Source organism: Microtus pennsylvanicus, chromosome 13, assembly GCF_037038515.1.
Source record: "Microtus pennsylvanicus isolate mMicPen1 chromosome 13, mMicPen1.hap1, whole genome shotgun sequence".
Lineage (NCBI taxonomy): Eukaryota > Metazoa > Chordata > Mammalia > Rodentia > Cricetidae > Microtus > Microtus pennsylvanicus.
Genome location: NC_134591.1, coordinates 37856694 through 37877585, shown reverse-complemented (window position 1 = coordinate 37877585; position 20892 = coordinate 37856694). Strand labels below are relative to the sequence as shown.

The following is a 20892-nucleotide window of genomic DNA, read 5'->3' as shown; positions in this document are numbered from 1 at the left end:
ATAAAAAAAAGAGTATGGGGTACAAATATATCCCTACACCTTTCTACCAAAATGGACAATTTTTGTATTTTCCGTATGCTCTCCCAAAGAACTTTCAAAGAAATCGGAAAAGTTCAGCTTACTAAGACATTTCAGTTCTATGTGCTTGGCCTGCCCAAAAGTTATTCCCAAAGTCTGGGATAACAGAGAAATATGGGAAAATTACCTTCTCCCACTCTTAGGGTTGGTGACGCAGAGGCGGAGGTGGCGGCGCGGCGTGGTGTGGATTGCGCTGACGTGGGTCCGCTAGGATGAAAGACATCTTCTACCCCAGCCTGCCCTGCCTGGGCAGGACCTGTGGCACCTCCACCCCCAAACAGGTCACTCAGCAGTTCCGAATTGCTGGGAGGCGCTGCCAGCGGGGAGAAGTTCCTGCTCACATCGGACCCTTCCAGGCCCAGGAGGTCCACCTCTTCCGGGGGAGGAGGGGCTGCTGGCTCCTGCTCCTTGCTGGGCTTCTTGGCTCCGTGAGGCTTGTCTCCATTGGCGTTGCCGTGGGGGCTCGAGAGGGTCAGGAGTTCATCATCCGACTGCTCACTTTCCTGATTCACCAGGGCAGCGTGGTCCTCCTCGCAGAACGACTTTTCTGATTTCTGATCTAAGAAAGGCCAATGTGCAGATAAATGATTGGATGACCGACTGCAGGCAAGGTTTGCACATTGTTCCAGAAAGAGAAGATGGACCAGCTCTAAGCAAACAATGCTTTTAGACCCCTCCCAATGCAATAACTGTTTAATTTCAGGTCATTCTCAGCTGTTTGTCCGCCATCTGCAAGGCAATATAACAAGGACTAAGAGGGAAAACTCTGGATCCGGCCGGCCTAGGATGGAACCCAGCTCCACCCCTCACTGGCCGTGTAACACTGAGCAAGTAACTTTACTTCTCTGTGTCTTGGTTTCCTCCTCAGCAAGACAGGGATAATAAATACTACACACTGCACAGGCTGCTGTAAGAATTACACCAGAAGATAACAAAAAGAACTCAGATCAATAGCAAGTGGATTTCCAGACACTACATGGGGTACTACAGAAAATGCCAGTAACACCTAGTCCTTTGCGGACACCTCTCTCTACCCTCTGTTTCTCCACACGACCTGAAGCAGAAGCAACACACCCTAAGAATCAAATTCAAGGGCTTGGCCTCACAGTCCTCCCTCCATCCTGCAAGGAGATATTTCCCCACAAAACCGGCTTAGGAAAGATGCTTCTGCTGGGGAGAAATGGAAGGCTTCTCTGCGCCTTTCCAGGCCCTGCTCGAGACCATCTTCCATAGATACCACTTGGTTATCTCACACCAGACAGACCCACAATCTGAATGGGGGGGGGCTGGTTCACACTTGTGAACCCCAACTCTGAAACATGCACATCTGTGGGAAAGGCTAGGTTGATCTAAGTTTGGTGGAGCGAGCTCAGCAGGAGAGCATGCTCGGAATGGGTATATGAAGCTACCTGCAGGCTTCTGCTGCCTCACACAAGTTCCTATTTACTTTTATGTCCCACTGCAGAAACATTCATGTTTGATTGCAGGTTGTCATCTGAGATGCCACCGTCAATGTTACATAGTATGTTTAATATACCTTTACAAAACGTAAAAGCCCCAAGCAGATAAGAGAGTGTACCTGTGCTAAGAACAGAGATTCTTTTTAAAAATATTTTACGTGTGAGTGCCTGTCTATATGTCTGTGGACCACGTGTGTACTCCTGCAATTGGAGTGACAGAGGGTCCTCTGCAGACACAGCAGGTGATCTTAACCACTACGTCATCTCTCCTGACGTGTGCAGAAATTATTTCTACATACTAGCATGGCAATGGAAAGGTGAGAGTAATGTTTTATTGGAAGCGGTTACTGGGAGAAAGATGCAAGATAAGGACCAAGAAGGGGCTGACAATCCATCTGCAAGTCGGGTTCGGCTGGGCTTCCAAGTCTGAGAAGCTCTCGTTGCCTTGTTCAAAAGGAAATTCCGTAAGCAAACCTTTAACCCAAAGGACCCAGATGAATATGTTTTAACTAACACTGAGAACGTCTACAGGATGTAGGAATACTGTGCTACGTTCACACATCAGAGGAAGGTCAATCAAGAAAACGTTGCCTAGGCCACCTCTGAAGCTGAATCCCCACCCCTTTCACACATAGTCTTGATCGTTTGGTTCTGTACCACACTTTGTAGCTAACCTCTGCAAACTGCAAAGCAAGAATGGCCAGTGTACACACTAGAATGCCCATGGCTGTCTCCTCAAGACAGTAATGTAAAGTGCTAGGCTGTGAAGGGGTCTGGAAATGTCACCAGCTGTGGGGACAAAACAGCACAGTGGGAGATTCCTGTCTGGATTAATGATTGCTAAAGCAACTAGCTGAGATACGGGTCAGGTGACCGCCTTCACCATGCCAGGGCAAGACCCATCCTGCCTTGCTAGAGGTGCGGTGCTTGAGACAGCACTCAACTTTATCTCTTTAGAATATTTGCCTGAAGGCAGGCAACTCTTTGTTAGTCTTTCTGAGTTGTCAACTGCCTAAGGAGAGATCTTAGAACACGTCACACTTCATCAGTCTTGGAAGCTGTGTCTTGGAAACACTGCAAACCCAGGAGGTAGAATTTAGCCTACACTGGCTTTCTGGTTCGTCTGAACACTCATGGACGTGAAAGCAGGCAAGTTGCCTGATATGAAAAACAAATGAAGGGAAAGGTCTGAAATAAGGGAGAAATTAAGATTGCTTCAAGAAGTGTCTTAATAAAACCACCAGACAACTTAGTCACATAATCACCCAGTCATCCTAACTTAGAGGCTTTACCATACCTTGCCAACAGAGGGAGGCAAAGAAGCCACCTTGCCCGACATTCCTGGGATGGTCTGGAGGGAGATCTGCTGTAGCCTGACCTGCAAGACAAAAGGTCACACGGCATTACCTTAACTTAGGGAACAAAGTAATGCAATAAGCAACCCAGAGGCTTCTTCCAGAAAACCCAAACCAACCATGACTCATACCTCCTAAGGCCAGAGTGTCTTGATGTTCCTGCTGAGAGGAAAAGAGGATGCTGGGGTTCACATCTTTTGAGCAGTAGTGCTCCCATGGGGGAGTCAAGTCGATCACTTTGTCTTGGGGCTGCACTTCTATATCCAGTGTCACTTGGAACAGCTGAGGATATTTTTCTGGTACATCACATGCGTCCAACTCGGGTCTAATGGAAAGAAAAACACAGCATGCGCAGTGCCATCAGCAGGATGCTCAGCACGAGGCTCTGCCCCCGCGGACGAGTCCAGCCTGAAACTCACTTCTAGGTAGACTCAGCCACTAACCAGGTGTTCCTTTACTCTGCTATGCCTCAGTTTCCTCTCCAGAAAAAACAGACTAACACTTGCCCAAATTGTCTGGCTGTTACCAAGCACACTAATGAAAGCACTGTGAGAAGCAGGGTTGAGACATCTGGCCGGCACGCACTGGCCAGCTAAACGGGTCATCAAAATAATGAGATGGACCCAAAGCCACCTTCTCAGCCTGGACCCTTGAATCCTTCTTAGCTCCCTGTCTCCTGACTCCGGCAACCCCCACTACCCCAGATTCAGTCACACCCTGAGATCCCTAACCACATTATGTTATAGCAACTGCAGGTCAATATTTGGTGCAGCTGGGTTCCGCAGAACCTCTTTCACAGTGCTCTAGCTAGACACCCCTGATAAGGGACCACTGTCTATGCTATTCTATAAATTAAACTGCCATTCCTGTTGGGCATAAGCATCCACAAACACAAAGGATAGAAATAGTTGTTCCCTAACAGGGAACTTTAAGTCTTTCTAAATAACTCTGTGATCCATATACATTTCTTTTAAAAAAAAAAAAAGATTTATTTATTTACTTTATATATATATGAGTGCTCTATCTGCATGTATGCCTTTATAAGAGAAGAGGGCATCAGATCCCACTATAGATGGTTGTGAGCTACCATGTGCTTGCTGGGAATTGAACTCAGGACCTCTGGAAAAGCAGCCAGGGCTCTTAACCACTGAGCCGTCTCCCTAGCCCCCCCCCCAACCCCATACGCACTGCTTAAGATCAGCTACACTCTACCAAAAGATTTCAAATGCTTGCAGCCTGTCTGCGCTCAACAGTCCGCAGTGTGGGACTTTGGAGGTGGTGGCATGCTGCTATGCTGGTGAAGATGGCAGGTCCACAGGGCACTTACTTGGTGAACTTTAAAACTGTCGTGTCCAGTGGTATAAATCCAGAATGAAACTGGAGCTGGAATATCTGTGTGTTGGTCACCTAAAAAAAAACATGTTCAAGAAGCATGATTAGTAGGAGAAAGGAGAGTCTACACCAAAGACCGGGTTTGGGGAGCCAGTACCTTCCATTGTTTTTTTTATCGGATGCTTTGTGGAATATGAATATTAAATGTATTCCCAGCTTCATTTCTAGTTTCTCTTCTCCAGGAGGGCAAGCCAATTCCTTACCCTCCAAGGCCCCATGTTCTTGTATATTCTGTCTTCCCAGGGTGTCCTTCTCCTACCTGACAAACTCATCCTTCAGGGCCCGCCTCCACACTCTGCTTGGCCGCCACAGGCTAAAGCAAACTGTCCCAATGGCAGTGCCCCAGTGATACAGCAGAGTGGATGTTCATACATGCTTGACCTACTCCCTCCTCAGATCAGTTTTGGAAAGCTAAAAATACAATATTACTCTTGTTAATCTAAAACACCTAGGCAATGGGTGTAATATGTGATCTTAGCAAATATTTGATTAATTAAGATATAGTTACTTGCGCTGGGCAGTGGTGGTGCACGCCTTTAATCCCAGCACTCAGAAGGCAGAGGCAGGCAGATATCTGTGAGTTCAAGGCCAGCCTGGTCTACAAGAGCTAGTTCCAAGACAGGCTCCAAAGCTACAGAGAAACCCTGTCTCAAAATATATAATTACTTGCAACATCTTTCCTAATAACCAAAGAGTAGAAATAATCTAAACATGAAGAATCAATAAATGTGGTATATCCATTCAATGGAACATTACTTAACTATATGAAGGAATGAAATATTGACACATGCTAAAAACACAAATAAACCTCCAAGATATTACAATGGTGAGAAAAAAATCAGCCAGCATAGACCACATATTGTATGATTCCATTTATATAAAATGTTCCCAAAGAAGAAAATCTTCAGAAACAGAAAAAAGGATTCACAGTGGTCAGAAGGCAAGCAGGGAAGGAGGGATGGGTGGTGACTGCTAGTGGGTCAAGGTTTCTTTTAGGGGTGAAGAAAACATTCTTAAGTAAGAGAATTCTAACAGTAGCAGTATCTTTTGAACACACTAAAAATCAGTGCTCTTGGGGGAGGCATTCTGAGACCCGAACTCAGGTCATCAGGCTTGGTGACAACACCGTTTACCTATTGAGCCATCTCTCGGGGGGGGGGGGGGAGTCCTAACTATACACATGTTTAATTGAAATCTCTCACTTCATAGTGATCCCCTAAAAGAAAGACTCGGGTTCTCAGGAACATGCTTTGTTGAGGTTCTGGGGCTGTTCCCCCATGATTGTGTCTAAGTCACGACCTGCCTCGGTCTCCATTCCCTCCCGCAGTGATGAAGAAGACATCATCAGCAGGTGTTAAGGGTCCTTCTCACTCTAAACTCACAAGGCAATCAAGCCTAAAATGCCAGAGAAAAGACCCAGTAGTACTGCCATGACAAATTCAAGTGGGCTCATAGCCCGAGTCCCCCTTACCTTAGCCTGCAGCCGGCTCCCGATGGTTGACCGCAGGTGGTACATAGAAACAATGACATCGCCTTGAGCTGTGATGTTCAGGGGGATGAAGATTTTCCCATCTTGGACTCGGTATTCTCTTTAAACAGAGATCAGAAGAGACATGAAAGCATTTAGTCTGGTACTATCGTAGACACAGGAATGTGCCTTTGTGGCTTTAAGGGACGTGTTTGCCCAGGCTTGGACCGAGGAATTACTTCCTGTCTTGTGCAAAAGTAGGAATGCAGCCAGTGTGATCTGGATGCAAACTTTCTGAGCTGGTAGAGCACTGATCCAATGTAGGCCTTCTCTCTCCATCTCATCTGGACTCCTGGACAGATCTTGTTTTCCTCAACTCACCATGCCTTATACAGTAAAATCCAACCAAAATCAGAATAGAGAGAGGAATATTATACTCTCCCCGGGTCTAGAATTCTGACTCCTAACGTAACCTGTAAGTCTATGTTGTGTTACCAGTCACTCACTCCCTAGTCTCCTAAACCCCATGGACCTTCCACTGGTGCCTCTTCTTCTTGTAGATCATATAATTACTTTGAGTACATCGTTATGGTGGTTTGAATGAGAATGGTCCCCATTGGCCATATTTGAATAGCTGGTCCCAGTTGGTAGACAGTTTGGGAAGGATGATGTGTGACTTTAATGGAGGAGGTGCATAGCTAGGGGTGGGTTTGAGGATTCGAAAGTCCACTCTATTCCCAGTTGGCTACATCTGCCTCCTGATTGCTGTGTCAAGATGTGAGGTCTCAGCATCATACCTGCCTGCCTGCCCCCATTCCCCTGCATGATGAACTCACCATCTGAAACCATAAGCCCCCAATAAACTCTTTTTCCATAAGTTGTCTTGGTCATGGTGTCTTAGCACATCAATTTAAAGTAACTAGGATAATCATCTACCCAAATCACTGAGTCTCCTTTTTAAATGTCCAGGTCCTCTGTGTCCACCCACCCCTATCATCTGGACACCCCAAGCACCATCCTTCAGAACTCAGTACCACCGTGTATAAAGGAGAAAAATCCTTGGGTTCAATTGTGCTTATCTTTGATTACTATACGTTGGGCTTAAAAAAAAAAAACTACTTGTCCCAGCAATAAACAGGGAGAATCTAACTTTCACGGGAATTCAGCATGCAAGAAGCAACAACATTGTGACTTACTTCATCCGTTCAAAATCCGTGCACGTGGAGTATATTTTAGTTTCTCCAATCAGTACATCACAGTAGGGGCGACACCCATTTCTCTGCTTATTGAAGAAGGGAATTGGGCTGACAGTGATTGCCTTGATCGTGAGTGGCTTGAAGTGAGGGCGGTAGGGCTTGTCTGCAAGTAGGTCACACATGTAGCCCAAGTACCTGAAACAGAAGACCGCCGTCCTCTGAGCCCATCGTAACAGGACAATTAGACAATTTCTGCTGTGAAGTCTGTCTTTGTAAATTAAATTACAGTAGAAAGGTACTCTGCTCATTCCTTCACATTAACCACCAAAGGGGAATGCAGATGATTAGGAAAGTTTGTGGATCAGAGCTGGAGCCAAGGCTCAGTGGTTAAGAGCACTTGCTGCTCTTACAGAGGAACCAGGTTTGGTTCCCAGCACCCATATGGTTGCTCACCCACTCTGTAACGTCAGGTCCAAGAGGATCTGCCACCCTCTTCTGCTCTCACAGGCACCAGGCATGTATGTGTAGTACATATATACAGGTAGGCAAAACACCCATATACATAACATAAAGATGAATAAGTCTGATGTGGGAGTGTCATATATCAATCTGTTGATTTCATTCGTTAAGCAATAAAGAAGACTGCTAGGCCCATTGGATAGGCCCACCCTTAGGTGGGAGGAGTAAACAGAACAGAATGCCGGGAGGAAGAGGAAGTGAGGTCAGACTCCACAGCTCTCCTCTCCAGAGCAGACGCCTTCAGAGAGACGCCATGCTACCTGCTCCAGGGAAGACGCACACCATGCCCCAGCTCCGACCCAGGATGGACTTAGGCTAGAATCTTCCCGGTAAGCGCACCTAGGGGCGCTACACAGATGATTAGAAATGGGCCAGAGCAGTGTTTAAAAGAATACAGTGTCCGTGTAATTATTTTGGGGCATAAGCTAGCCGGGCAGGGCAGGCGGCTGGGGTGTTTGGGGACGCAGCCCCGCCGCTGCTCCCTATTACTACAAATGACGCCCAGACGTGTGGCTAACTGAACCCACTGAAAGCCTGAGAAAGCTTGGGAAAGAGTAAAGCATGTTTTCTTGATTGTGACAATTTCTCTGGTCTACTCTGCTTGCTAGAGGCAAGCAAGCGCCTCATCTAAGAGAGGCTTCCTGACTCAGCTTCAGCTGCAAACCCTGCAGCTCATTAAGAGGTCCTGCCAAGAAACACTTAAATGGTGTTGACGAAAAGCTGAACGCATGCTTTTCGGTTTTCAGCCGTAGCAGGAAAAAAGCTGCGCTGTTTAAAAATGCCGGCTTTCTGGGCCATCCTGCCAGGGCAAACTCTGACTGTTTGAGGCAGGAGGGCCGGCTACTGAGAGAGGACTTGAGTGTTGTCTGTTGTAGCTTGCTGGCTGGCAGGGACCTTGCAGCCAGTACCTCAGCCATGAGGCTGGAAAGCTAAGGAATGGGCTGGATCCAGCCGTCAAAGCCACGCCTTTAGTCCTACTGATATTGCTTGGTAAATTAAAGACTCATGTGGTCAGAAAAAGAGAGATATACAGTAAAGAGAGATTCAAAGACAAAGAAAATTTCTAAATGGTTTACTGTGTGTTAAAAATATATGCAAGCTGAAAGTTAAAGTTCTTAAAGCAAAAAACAAAAAAAGGAAGAGAGTTGTTGTGTGTCTTAGTACACACCTTTAATCCCAACACTTGGGAGGCAGAGGGAGATAGACCTCTGTGACTTCAAGGTGTGGTAGCACACGCCTTTAATCCCAGTGCCTAGAAGGCAGAGACGAACAGATCTCTGTGAGTTCAAGGTGTAGTAGCAAACACCTTTAATCCCAATGCCTGGGAGGCAGAGACAGGCGGATCTCTGAGAGTTCAAAGACAGCCTGGTCCACAGATATACGCTCAAAAAGCAAAAAGTTAACTTAGGAATGTCTCAGCTTAGATTCTTAAGCGCCTAATGATTTAAAGGCACAAATCAAAAGTGCTCCTGGATAGTAAAAAATTGCAGATTCACAATAGGACAGATTCAGACCACTGAATGAGTCACACTGTTGGATGAATGTACGTAGGCTTGGGAAAGAGAAGAAAAAGAATATAGAGAATAAAGTTAATGGTTTAAAAAGAAAAAAGTAAAAGTAAAGTCTTTAAAGAGACAGAGTACAGATAGTTATAGATATAAATAAAAATAAGCCGCGTAAAGATGGAAAATTCACAGAGAGTCTGGATTATGTACATTGTGTTTTCTTTAAAATTTTTGACTGTGAAGGAGCTAAGTACAGAGAGACATTTCATTATATGGGCTGCCAAGTGGAACCAGAACGGATATCATGAGGGTATGACTTCAGAATTTGGGTCTAAGGATATGATGCTTTGGAGAGAGTCTTCTTTTGTTTTCACAGAGGACCAGACCCTTTGGATTTCTTCTATCCCGATTTGGTATGATGGACCACGTCCTCCTGAAGGGTTGCTGTGAACATCTTCAGAAAATTGCTTTGCTCAACTGCCAACTGAGATAAACCTGGCACACAGGTTACACCCTAAATAATCTGATTAACGACGCCCCCATTCAGCAGGAAGCAGTTTGGAGAGAAAAAACTGCGCCCATGTTCCCAAATATAGTTTATAAATGTTCTTTTACATTTAAAGGGGGAAATGATATAGGTATGAATAATTTGTATTGATAGAGATTTACGGTCAATTTTGTTATATGTATGAATGTTTCTGATGTAATTTTTACTTGATAACTGTTTCGTTATATGTAATTTTGCTATGTTAAAGTTAAAGCCTTTCTTTTTTGTTTAAACAGAAAAAGGGGAAGTGATGTGGGAGTGTCATATATCAATCTGTTGATTTCATTCATTAAGCAATAAAGAAGACTGCTAGGCCCATTGGATAGGCCCACCCTTAGGTGGGAGGAGTAAACAGAACAGAATGCCGGGAGGAAGAGGAAGTGAGGTCAGACTCCACAGCTCTCCTCTCCAGAGCAGACGCCTTCAGAGAGACGCCATGCTACCTGCTCCAGGGAAGACGCACACCATGCCCCAGCTCCGACCCAGGATGGACTTAGGCTAGAATCTTCCGGGTAAGCGCACCTAGGGGCGCTACACAGATGATTAGAAATGGGCCAGAGCAGTGTTTAAAAGAATACAGTGTCCGTGTAATTATTTCAGGGCATAAGCTAGCCGTGGGGGCGGCCGGGTGCCGGGAAAATAGCCCGCTGCCCCCTATTACTACATAAGTCTTTTTTAAAATGAGAAAAGGCTTGCTTTGGTTGACATGCTGAACTAATAGAAGGGTGTTTGCTCAGTCTAAAGCTTGTGGCAGTGCTACGCTAGCCCAATATTTGGACATATATTTGTGTTATATCTAGCAGATTAAGCATGTCAGCAAAAGGCAGATTTAGATAAGCTTTAGAATTTATTATCAGGAATTTTATCCAAAGAAGTGAGAAGATAAAATTTAAGTAAGAACAGAGAAACTAATTCCAACTCTATAGAAGGCAATAAACCAGCTATCTAAAGAAGGGATTTCTTTAAAGTCATTTGCACATTATCTAGTATAACCTAGATCTATTTATTACATCCCCACATCTCAGTCATGAGAAAAATCAAGCTCTAAAGCACATACTCTCTCTGTATTGTTGCATTTACACACAGTGATCACCAGTGTATCTCAATGAAGACCTAAAGCACAAACCAGAAGGCGCTGGGACTGGAGAGAACGTTCGAGCTATGTCCAGTGGGTATTTTTAGACTGGTGCTTAGCACAGCCTTCTTGTCATTCTCTCTCATGCTTCCTCTCCTCTTAAAGGAGCAAAGCAGAATGTTATATGTCTCAAGTCCTAGGACAAATGGCTGAGGTGCCTATGTAACATATCCAAGCAGACCTGGCCACCAGGTTCTCCCAGGATCCCTCAGTCCCTACCTGTTACTGGCATACCCCACCCTCTACCCCCTGAACCCTCCAGCCCAGGGGCTCCAGACATTTTGGTTACCCCCTCCCCCATTTTGTACCTCTGCCCTCTTGACTGCTGCTCCCAGTTCCTCTCTCTCCTCTCTCCATACTCCTCTCCTTCTCCCCACATGGCCCAGCTCAGTCTGGTTATGTCCGCTCAGGATTCTCCCAGATGTCCCTGCCTCTGACTGCACTCTTCCTTTTCTCTACAATAAACTTTCTCCTCTGCCCTACCAAGAAGCAGTCAGGACCTTCCTTTTTTATTTCCTTTTTTCATTCAGTAAACATTGGCATTTTTAAAAGTTCCCTTTCAGTTTCAAAATCACAGGCTTTCATGAACCTGCATGAAAACTTAAAATTCTTACCCATCTTAACTGTCATCATTGTTCAGGATAACACCAGATCAATTAGAAAAAGATTGAAAGAGAGCTCCCATGGGGCCAGCCTCCCGCAGTACCAGGCACCACTCCCTGCACCTCCATCTCTGTACCTCCTATGGGACGGAGACAGTCCAATTCCTGGTCGTTTTGCATAGAGCAATCGAACAGCGGGGCCAGGAGTAGAGTAGAGATTGCAGAAAATGAACATAGCACCAACCAGAATTGATGACGCGGCCCGTCCATCCTGTCAAAGAAGACCCACAGACTCGTCAGAAACATCAAATCTGGGAAAAGCCCTCTTGCAGAGAAGAGAGAAAACAGAGGCACCTCCTAACTATCGGTGCCTTTCACTTCAGAATTGTCCAAGACCAAAAATCTGGCCCTGCTGTGAAATCAGACAGCAGCAAGGAAAGACTTTTCTCAGGATAAAACTGACGCAATATTCACCAAGAGGCTCAGCAAAATAAACTCCACTTGCATATACTTTCTGAGACCTAGACCAAGTCTGGACTAGAGGCACTGTCATGAATAGTAAGCAATTAAGTAGAAATAAAGAGCCTCAAGTTAGATGCCACCTTTGGAAGGTGCTATGTATGTACTCCACTCATACTGTATGTTCATTAATACAAAAAACTTCATTCATTGTAAAAATCGATGTGTTATAAACTGACTGTCTCCTTCTGAAATTCATGTATTGAAATATTAATTCCTAATGTAAAGGAACTGGAACTGGAGGCTGGGGTTCTGATATAGTTAGGTCATGAGCAAGAGGCCCTTATGGATTCTTTCTCTTTCTCTGTCCCCTCCCTTCCTGGGAGAGGACGCCTATGTGTGTGCCCCTTTGGAAGGAAGCAGACCTGCTAGATCTGCAAACAGCCTGAGCTCGGCTTACAACCTCCATATTGTCCACGAGAAATGAAATCTCTACCACTTAAGTCACCCAATCTATGATTGCCTTGTGACAACATCCGGTAACCCAGCTGATGGAAGAAAGCTAAGCCTCTCCTAGAACAAGTAAAAGGGATATTGCTTCTATTCGAGGTGGCTCACACCAATTTACAAACTGTTTCCTATTATGGATGATGAGTTAAAGTCTGCTCCTCCACATTTGGTTTGTTTGTTTATCAGGCAGTCTCACCACGTAGCCCTCACTGGAGCACACTGGTAAACGGAAGAGGTTAGCCTCAACTCAGAGATCCGCTTGCCTCTGCCCACCAAGTGCTAGCACGTAAAGGTGTGGGCCACCACTCCCGACTTTTCCTCTACAACTTCTAGTCAGCACCTTTTTTTATGCTTCCCTCCGTGAAGGGAGAAGCCCACTCCTTTTGCTCAGGCAGTCCTTCACATATCTGACACGCCTTTCCAGTCCATCAGCCTTTCGGAGTCCGGATTAAAGCCAGCTCAATCCCTGCCATTCTTCTTCCTTTGGATTCCATCAAAAAGCCGTTAACATTTGGAATGCACACCTCTGGACATACCAAACATGTCAGTCTTTGGTGTGCAGACAGCAAGACATAGAATGAGCTCTGGTCAAACTGTCTTCATTTAAGCTCAGCCAGAAGTGGAAAAGATGATGGCTCTGCCTCCAAGAACAGCTGTTGATGCTGCCCAGAGAAGAATATATGCCTTGGGGAGTCAGGAGTTCTAAACACTATAGCTATCCATAACAAGCCAGACTTCTGCCCAGGCCTTTCACAAGGCTGGCAGCCAGCACGGCACCTCCTCCAGGCACTCATCATAGGTCCCTGACACTCTTCATGGGGCTTCACCGTGATCACACGGGTCAGATGCTTAGAGCCTGAAGCTGCATCCAACTCCACCTTAGATAAGATATCCACTGAGCCATCGCTCCAGCCTCGTTTCATGTCATCTTTTTTTTTTTATGTGCATGGTTGCTTTGTCTGAATATATGTTCGTGTACCAAGTGCATGCCTGGTACCTAAGATCAGAAGAGGGCATTAGATCAGCGGAGCTATAGTTACAAGCAGATGTGAGTTACCAGACATGGGTTCTGGGAACTGAACTTGGGTCCTCGGTAAGAAAAGCAGGCACTCTTAATCATTGAGACACTTCTCCCGCCTTCTTTCATGGTTTTCTTGAACTTGCACATGGTTACAGGAAGCCAGGGACTACACAAGGGTGGCTTAGGGTAACCAACAGTTCATGAGAAGTGTGCTCACCATTGTAACGTCTCAAACTGCATGTCAGTCTCTTTATTTTGGTCACTGTAATGACCATGGCAATCAAATCCCCAGATGAATCCACAAAGTCTTGGATTTTTAATTCGTTGTGATTGCATTATGAGAGCTGGGGAGCCTCTAGCCTCTCTTAAACTTTTAGAAAAAAATGTAAGTGAAAATCCCCACTGCACTTAAGACTGCCGAGGCCCTAAAAGCAACCTGTTCTTTGAGTGATCCATTGTGGCTCTAAAAGCTAAGCCCTGCGGCCTCAGACATTAAATGCTTACAGACAACCGAGTGTTTTGTATCGCTTGCCAAGAACTGGGGAGTTGAAACAGAAATATAAAAAGGTTCTTCAACTGGCTTCTCTTTTTCAGCCAGCTGGCTCCCACAGAGGTGAAAGTCATCCAGTAGCCTCAGCAAAACAAAACAACAAACAGCATCGCTACAAACCGGTGGATGTTTGCAGGAGGAATAGACTATTTCCAGCGCTTATGCCCAGGCTCACTGTGTTCATAGACACAGCCACTTGCTCAGATCTTCTGTGACAAAGTTGAGAGAAAGTTTCTTCCCGCAAGAGGACAGACCAGTGGGAAGTGGGCAGGGGATGGCCTGGGGTGATGCTATGTGTTGAATGCCATAGGTGATGTTTAGCTGCAGAGACATTTAGGGAATGTCTGTGCTGTGAGAAACACCCAAGAATTAGAAAGGTTTTGCTAGAAGTTGAGTTTTTAAAAACTGTTAAGAAGCTTTAGCAAAGGGCTAGAGAAAGGGACTGGAGAAAACCCAAACCAACAATCCCTTTGGGAATTATTTGGAAATGCAGCTGGTCCATGAAACTACTCACAAGGGCATATAAATGTCAATTTCTCTTATTTTTATTTTAACACAACTTGTTGAGAAGATTGAAACTGTTTATATCCATCATATCCATACAAAGCACAGTGCATTTTTTTAACCCGTGTATCCACAACTCTTTTCCTACCTCTTTTGAGATACTCAGCACAGTTTAGAACCCCTGCATTATGTACGCTGTGAACTCAGACCTCTCTCACTCTCTCTCTCAAACAGCAAGCCAAGACTAAAGTCAGGTTCTGTGGCAAACACCTGTAATCCCATCACTTGGGAAACTGAGAGGAGGGAGGATTGCCACAAATTCAGGACCTGCCTGGACTACTCAGTCGGAATTCATCTCAAAACAAAATAGGACACCATCAAGAATAATAGATTCTTCCCTCAATTGTTTTACCTTTAGGGGGCTAGGGGAAAGGCCACAAGTAAGAAAAAAGGCTTTCAAAGTAATACATCATTTCTTCCCTCCCCTCATTTTTTACCTGCCTGGCGTTACTCTACCTCTAAACAGAGGCTCAGTAAATGTTGTTGAGCTCAGAGGTCGCCCTTCTGGATACAGCTGCCCATATTTCACCAAAGCCTCACCAGGCAGAAGGACCAAAGAATACTCACCAAGCAGTGGACAACGCAGACATTTTTGGGATTCTGCAGTAGCCAGTTGTACATATTCCGACACACAGCAAACAAGTTGTGTAGACTTGGGGCCTGCCTGATGGGCCAGCTGCATTCTGAGACCTGAAGAAATGGAGAAAGGAAATGAATTTTCCCGTCTCCATAAACACACATCACACACAACATCTGGAAGCGGCATCCTGCCCTTTTTCCATATACGAGACAGGGTCTAAATGTAGAACGACAGGCTTAATGCAATGATTTGTTAGAATCTCCACAGTCATGGGTTACACCACTGGAAGTCGCACTGTGGCATCTTGCGATGCAGACAGAGTTGGAAAAAGAATCTAAATGCACAAAGAGAAGCATCACACAGTCAATTTTATAATCCAGGGTCTCAAGTACATAGCCCAGCTGACCTTGAATCCATCCATCATCCTCCTGCCTCAGCCTACTGAGTAATAGGATTACAGGATTACCTGACTTAATACACTAGTTTTTGGTTTTGTTTTAATTAAATAACTCTGTTTCACTAAAGATATTAAAACACATTTAGAAGTACATTTTGAGTCAACTAGGCAATTTATGTTAGCACTCTGATTTTTTATTTATTTATTTATTTATTTTTGCCTTTGGTGGCACAGAATTCAGTTTCCAGTATCCTTCTAGATGTTGCTCTTAGATCCTGTGGTCTCTACGGTCATCTAAGCTCTCCTCATAACATGAAAAGTCCTACAGAGTGAGCCAGGGTGGCTTATGTGTCTTAGTTTTCTCCGCAGGGGAACTATGTCCTATCCTCTTTTAACATACATGTTGGATGTGTTAGAGTCCTGCCTTGATGCTGCTTGGCCTGATCTGGAGAACAAAGAAGACATGTATTGATTAGATGACAACTTTGTTGATGGGAAAATTGACTCTCAGAGGTGAGTCGTCTGCAGTCACACTGTTAAGCCCAGGTCTTTTGAGCATTATCCATTAGCTTCAGCAGCCCAGGCTAGATGACCAACTGCCTCACCATGCAGGGCATGTGCCCTGACTGACTGCATATATTTACTAGTCCATCTAATATTAAGAAGTTTGGGCTTGGGGAAACTTTACATCTTTAACCCTTTCTGTCCTCATACAATGTGGTGGATGGGACCACAGCTGTCGGTATTGCAGGAGAATCAACTGCCAGGACTTAGTCTGTTGCTGACACACACAAGTTGGTCAATAAAGGTCAGCAATTATTATTATTTTACCAAGCCATTGCCGATGCAAAGCTCTGGGATCAGACGGAAAACACTGAGCCTGTGAGGTAGGAGTGTGGGTGAAGGGCAGACCACAGGAGGCCTAAAGAAGAGGATTAGGGGATGGCTCAGTTGATAAAGGGTTTGCAGGCAAGAATGAAGACCAGAACTGGATCTTATTCCCAGAGCCCACAAAACCCCTGGGCCAGCTAGCTATGAGCTTCAGGTCTATCAAGAGAGCCTCTGCCGAGAAATAAAGTGGAGGTCTATCTAGCTAGATACCCAGTGTCTCAGCCTCAGACCGCACACATCCGTGCACACACCTACATTCACACCACGAGGAGGAGGAGGGAGAGAAGGCTATTTGAAAAGACTTACTCTGGGATCTGCATTTTCCAACAGAAGGAGGCAAAAGAATCATTCAGGGGTCAGTAAGATGGTGGGAAGGTGAAGGAAGGGGTGGTGGTTGATGTGGGAGTGTCATATATCAATCTGTTGATTTCATTGGCTAAGCAATAAAGGAACTGCCTCAGCCCATTTCATTGGTTAGAAGATAGGTGGGAGGAGTAGACAGAACAGAATGCCAGGAGGAAGAGGAAGTGAGGTCAGACTCCACAGCTCTCCTCTCCAGAGCAGACGCTAGAGAGAGACGCCATGCTACCTGCTCCAGGGAAGACGCACGCTATGAAGCTCCGACCCAGGATGGACTTAGGCTAGAATCTTCCTGGTAAGCGCACCTAGGGGCGCTACACAGATGATTAGAAATGGGCCAGAGCAGTGTTTAAAAGAATACAGTGTCCGTGTAATTATTTGGGGCATAAGCTAGCCAAGCCAGGCGGCTGGGGATTTGGGGACACAGCCCTGCCGCTCCCATATTACTACAGGTGGTGGCTTAGCTCAGCGGCAGTAGGGTACAAACACACCTCAGCAACTCAGGAGACAGTCTCAGTAAGTGCTCATGAGGCTGCAGTGGCTGTGCACAGGAGTGCACTTAAGAGAGGTGGCAAGGGGGACACCCATGCTTGTGACTTGGAGTGGCCAGACAGAGGGATGGAATCAACAAGGTATGCAACGTGGCGTAGAAAAAACTGGCCTAAGAAAACTCAGACACTTCCAGCTCCCTGTGCTTGACACTGGGAAGGGAGGCAGGAGAAATCTCACTGGCTGGCCCTTTCCTGATCATCAGATAATACTAATAAAAATATAAATGAGAAATTATCTGTGCCTGCTGACCTTAAGAAACAAAGGTAGGAATTGCCTTTCTGGTCTGCCCAGACAGTCTGCTCTTTTTTGTTGATCTGTAGCCCTTTTGCTATACAATTATCATGGGTGAAGAGGAGCTTCCAGGTTAACCATTTTCTACACCCTTGGCAATAACAGATGTGGCGTGTTAAACCAAGTGTGTGAAACACTTCACATAACTACCCTGAGGTCCAGGAGATGCCAGCTCAGGTCTGTCAGTTTAAACTCCACAATGGCTAATCCCTTCTAACCAACACAGGTCAGAGCTCTCTGGCCCACTGTTTACTTCCCAAGGGCTCCCCGCTGATGACTTCTCAAGGAATAGAAATGACTTACCAAATGAAACAGTTAAAAAATTGGAAGAATAAATGTTGTTGCCAGGGGGATTATAAAACACAGATCTGCCGATCCTGTTTCCTGTCTGTGGTGTTCTCATCCTTGGAAAACTTTAGCACCCCATTCAAAGCCCAAGTTCAGTGTCCTCTTATCTCTGACCCTCACAGCTAGGACAGTCACGGTGGTGTCTATATCCTGGCCTGTGTTCATCTGTTCCAGTTTTTATTAGTAGAACAGCATAGTTGCAGATTCAGGATGGATTTTCTTGTTGTTGTTACCCTTGACCACCTGCGCTGACCGTCTCAGGCTTTTATTCTCGTGGGTGTTGGGTATTTGGGGATCGTTGTGGGGATGAGGGCAAGTTTATTGTCAGCTGTATTGAACCGACTGTTCTGTCTCCCTCCCTAGCTTCTGAGTTCTGTGAAAAGAGAAAGCATGACTTCTCCTCTTGGTCACCTCACTGCCGAGTGTCTGTGTCTCAGGTGGGTTGCTGCTGAGGGGATGGATGAATAAAAACTAAAGGAATAAGTCCTACTTGGCAGTCTCTTTTTTTGGTAATAGAATTTGTCTAATATCATTTTTAAAGGATTTATCCCATTTTCATTTATACTATGTGCACACGTGTGCGGGTACACACAGGGGCCAGAAGAGGGCGTAAGATCCCCTGGAGCTGGGGCTGGAAGAGGTTGTGAGCTGTCCCACCTGGGTGCTGAAAGATGAACTCCTCTACAAAACCAGCAAATGCTCTTAAACACTGAGCCACCTCTCCAGCCTCTACATGAATATCTTGAGAATGAACAGGTGGATCAAATTTGTTGGTTTTTTTTTTTTAGACTACAACAGAGTGAAAATACAAGATTTCTTTTCCCCGAGGCAGTATTTTTAAAGCTTTTAAAAACTGTACACTAACCACCCACACATCACCTGTCAATACCTGAAGTGAATCTCAGCTAAAAGCTGGCTAAACTGTTCTTAGCACAATAGGCCAACAGCTCTAGAATCATTAAATCAATCAAGCAAATAATATTAATTTAATGTGCTCCGTAATTATATCTTTACTTGATATATAATTACATAGCACTAGGCAAACACATAATTACAATTTTTTTAAAGAAACATGTTCTCTGTCTAAAGGAGGAAAAACATTAAGACAGAAACACCTCCCCTCCAAATTAGGAATTTGATCAGTGCCAGTTTTTCTGTGATTCTCTAGTTCACACTCAATGCAGTAAGTCTGATCCTAGACTGCATGGCACTTCATTACACCGTCTTCAGCCTCCCTGAACACTCCTGGGGTCACTGAGCATCAGAGAGTACCATGTCAGCTACAGGCCCACTGTGATACTAGAAGAGGCCAAGGCAGCTGAAGGGCTGGAGCTAGGTGACACCCATCTTGAGCTAAATAGTGTGCTAAGCACAAGAGTCAACAGTGAAGTGGAGCGACAGACTGGCTCGCCCTAACTGGTGTTTCCAGATTAGTTCATCATTAATGGAAGACAGGAATATTTCAGTCACCAGTCGTGAAATTCTACTATTGCCAGTGTCAATCTTGGCCACCACTTATGGAGTACTTACTCCAGGTCAGGCACTCCTCATCAAATTTACTTCTTATAACAAGCACATGGTAAAAGACTGTGCAGGTTAGGGATGGTGTTCGGTTGGTAGAATGTTTGATTTCCACACATGAGGCCTAAGGTTTGAGCCCCAACACTATAAAGAGAGGAAGAGGAAGGGGGAGGAAATGGGTGGATGGAGGGAAGGAGGAAGGAAGGGGTACAGGCAAAACCATGAGCGCCCGTTGAAAGGGGTATCAAGGTTTTATCAGGATACACTCAGGGGTACACAACAAGGTAAACAGCCAGCATGGTCTTTCGTTTTGCTCGGGGGTGAATGGACCCAGCTGCCCCATCTCTGACCACCACAGGAGAGAGTGAACGACTGTCCCTTTCTTCCCTTTTCAGAGGTCATGACTGCAGACAAGAAGCATCACCTTGCCTCTCTCAGGCCAGACAGCCCAAGGTGATGGGCAGAGCAAATACCACTACAGGAGGGTACTTGTGAGATGGGTGCTGTTATTGTCATAATCACCCTTTTACAGGGGACGGTTTCGAGACAGGGTTTCTCTCTGTAGCCCTAACTGTCCTGGAACTAGACAGGCTGGCCTCAAACTCACAGAGATCTACTTGACTCTGCCACCCCAAATGCTAGGATTAAAGGCAAGCACTACAATACTTGGCTATTGTAATCATTTTATACAAGAAAGAACTGAGTCCAAGTAGCCGTGGAAGGTCTTGTTTGGTAAAATGAACAATTGAGACATGAGTCTAAGGTAATTTTTAAAGCTTATAATTTATGTATAATATAGGATTTCATTCAAATAAATATAATAAATTCCACTGTGATGCCCTGCCTATCGTTATCAGCAGTAACTTCATAATGCATTTGTAAGGCGGTAGAACTGCCCTTTCCCTAAGGGGAGACATTCAGTTCACTGAAGGTTGTGCAATTGCACTTTGTGAGCCTCTGACCCCCAGTCCAGAGATCTGTTTCTACCTTCCCATTTCCTGTTCAGACACTTATGTACAAAGTCAAAGAGAGAAAGTGATAAGTTCTCTCCACAGCAGGGACGTCTTCAGTGGACTCTAGAAGGAAGGAGGGAAGACCCTGACTTGCAGTCAAGGGCCCTGTAAAAATCCAAGTCATTAATACACCTTCCAAAAACTAAACTGTTTTCAAAGGCAAAACATAAATCCTACAGGATTTGGAAATAGCACACATGAACAAAGAATATAAAAGTACCAACTGGTTTCCGGTTGGTGACTGGTTTCTACACTACTAACAGGACCGTCTAACTACTATTACTAACCACTAACCAGGTACCATCCTTCATAGGTGGACAGAGAAGGGTAGGCCTGGGAAGCACTGAATGGCATTCTCAGAACTTCTTAACACTGGGCAAGGTTAGACCTGATCCCTATTCATCCAGATTTTTAGTTTTTCCAACAATATTGGCAAGAAATGAGTAATGCAAAGATTCTTAATATTAAAGGGCCTAGCTACAAACCTGCACAGACACCCAGACACCCAGACACACACACACACACATGCTGAAAGAGAACAGGAGGGAGGGGAGAGAGAGACAGAGAGAGAGAGAGAT

The 20892-nt window shown here is 45.2% G+C and overlaps 1 protein-coding gene across 5 annotated transcripts in view; it reads right to left on the bottom strand.

The window, feature by feature from the left end:
* The window catches only part of Dnajc6 (DnaJ heat shock protein family (Hsp40) member C6), a 155649-nt gene that overhangs the window by 26547 nt on the left and 108210 nt on the right, over positions 1-20892 (bottom strand). For all 5 annotated transcript variants that reach the window (XM_075945856.1, XM_075945857.1, XM_075945858.1 and 2 more), the window contains 8 exons: positions 14929-15051; positions 11395-11528; positions 6950-7144; positions 5757-5874; positions 4221-4300; positions 3025-3218; positions 2836-2916; positions 206-637 (listed from right to left, as the gene is read on the bottom strand). In XM_075945856.1, coding sequence (XP_075801971.1) covers positions 206-637; positions 2836-2916; positions 3025-3218; positions 4221-4300; positions 5757-5874; positions 6950-7144; positions 11395-11528; positions 14929-15051 — 1357 coding nt within the window. The remainder of the gene's footprint in view (positions 1-205; positions 638-2835; positions 2917-3024; positions 3219-4220; positions 4301-5756; positions 5875-6949; positions 7145-11394; positions 11529-14928; positions 15052-20892) is intronic.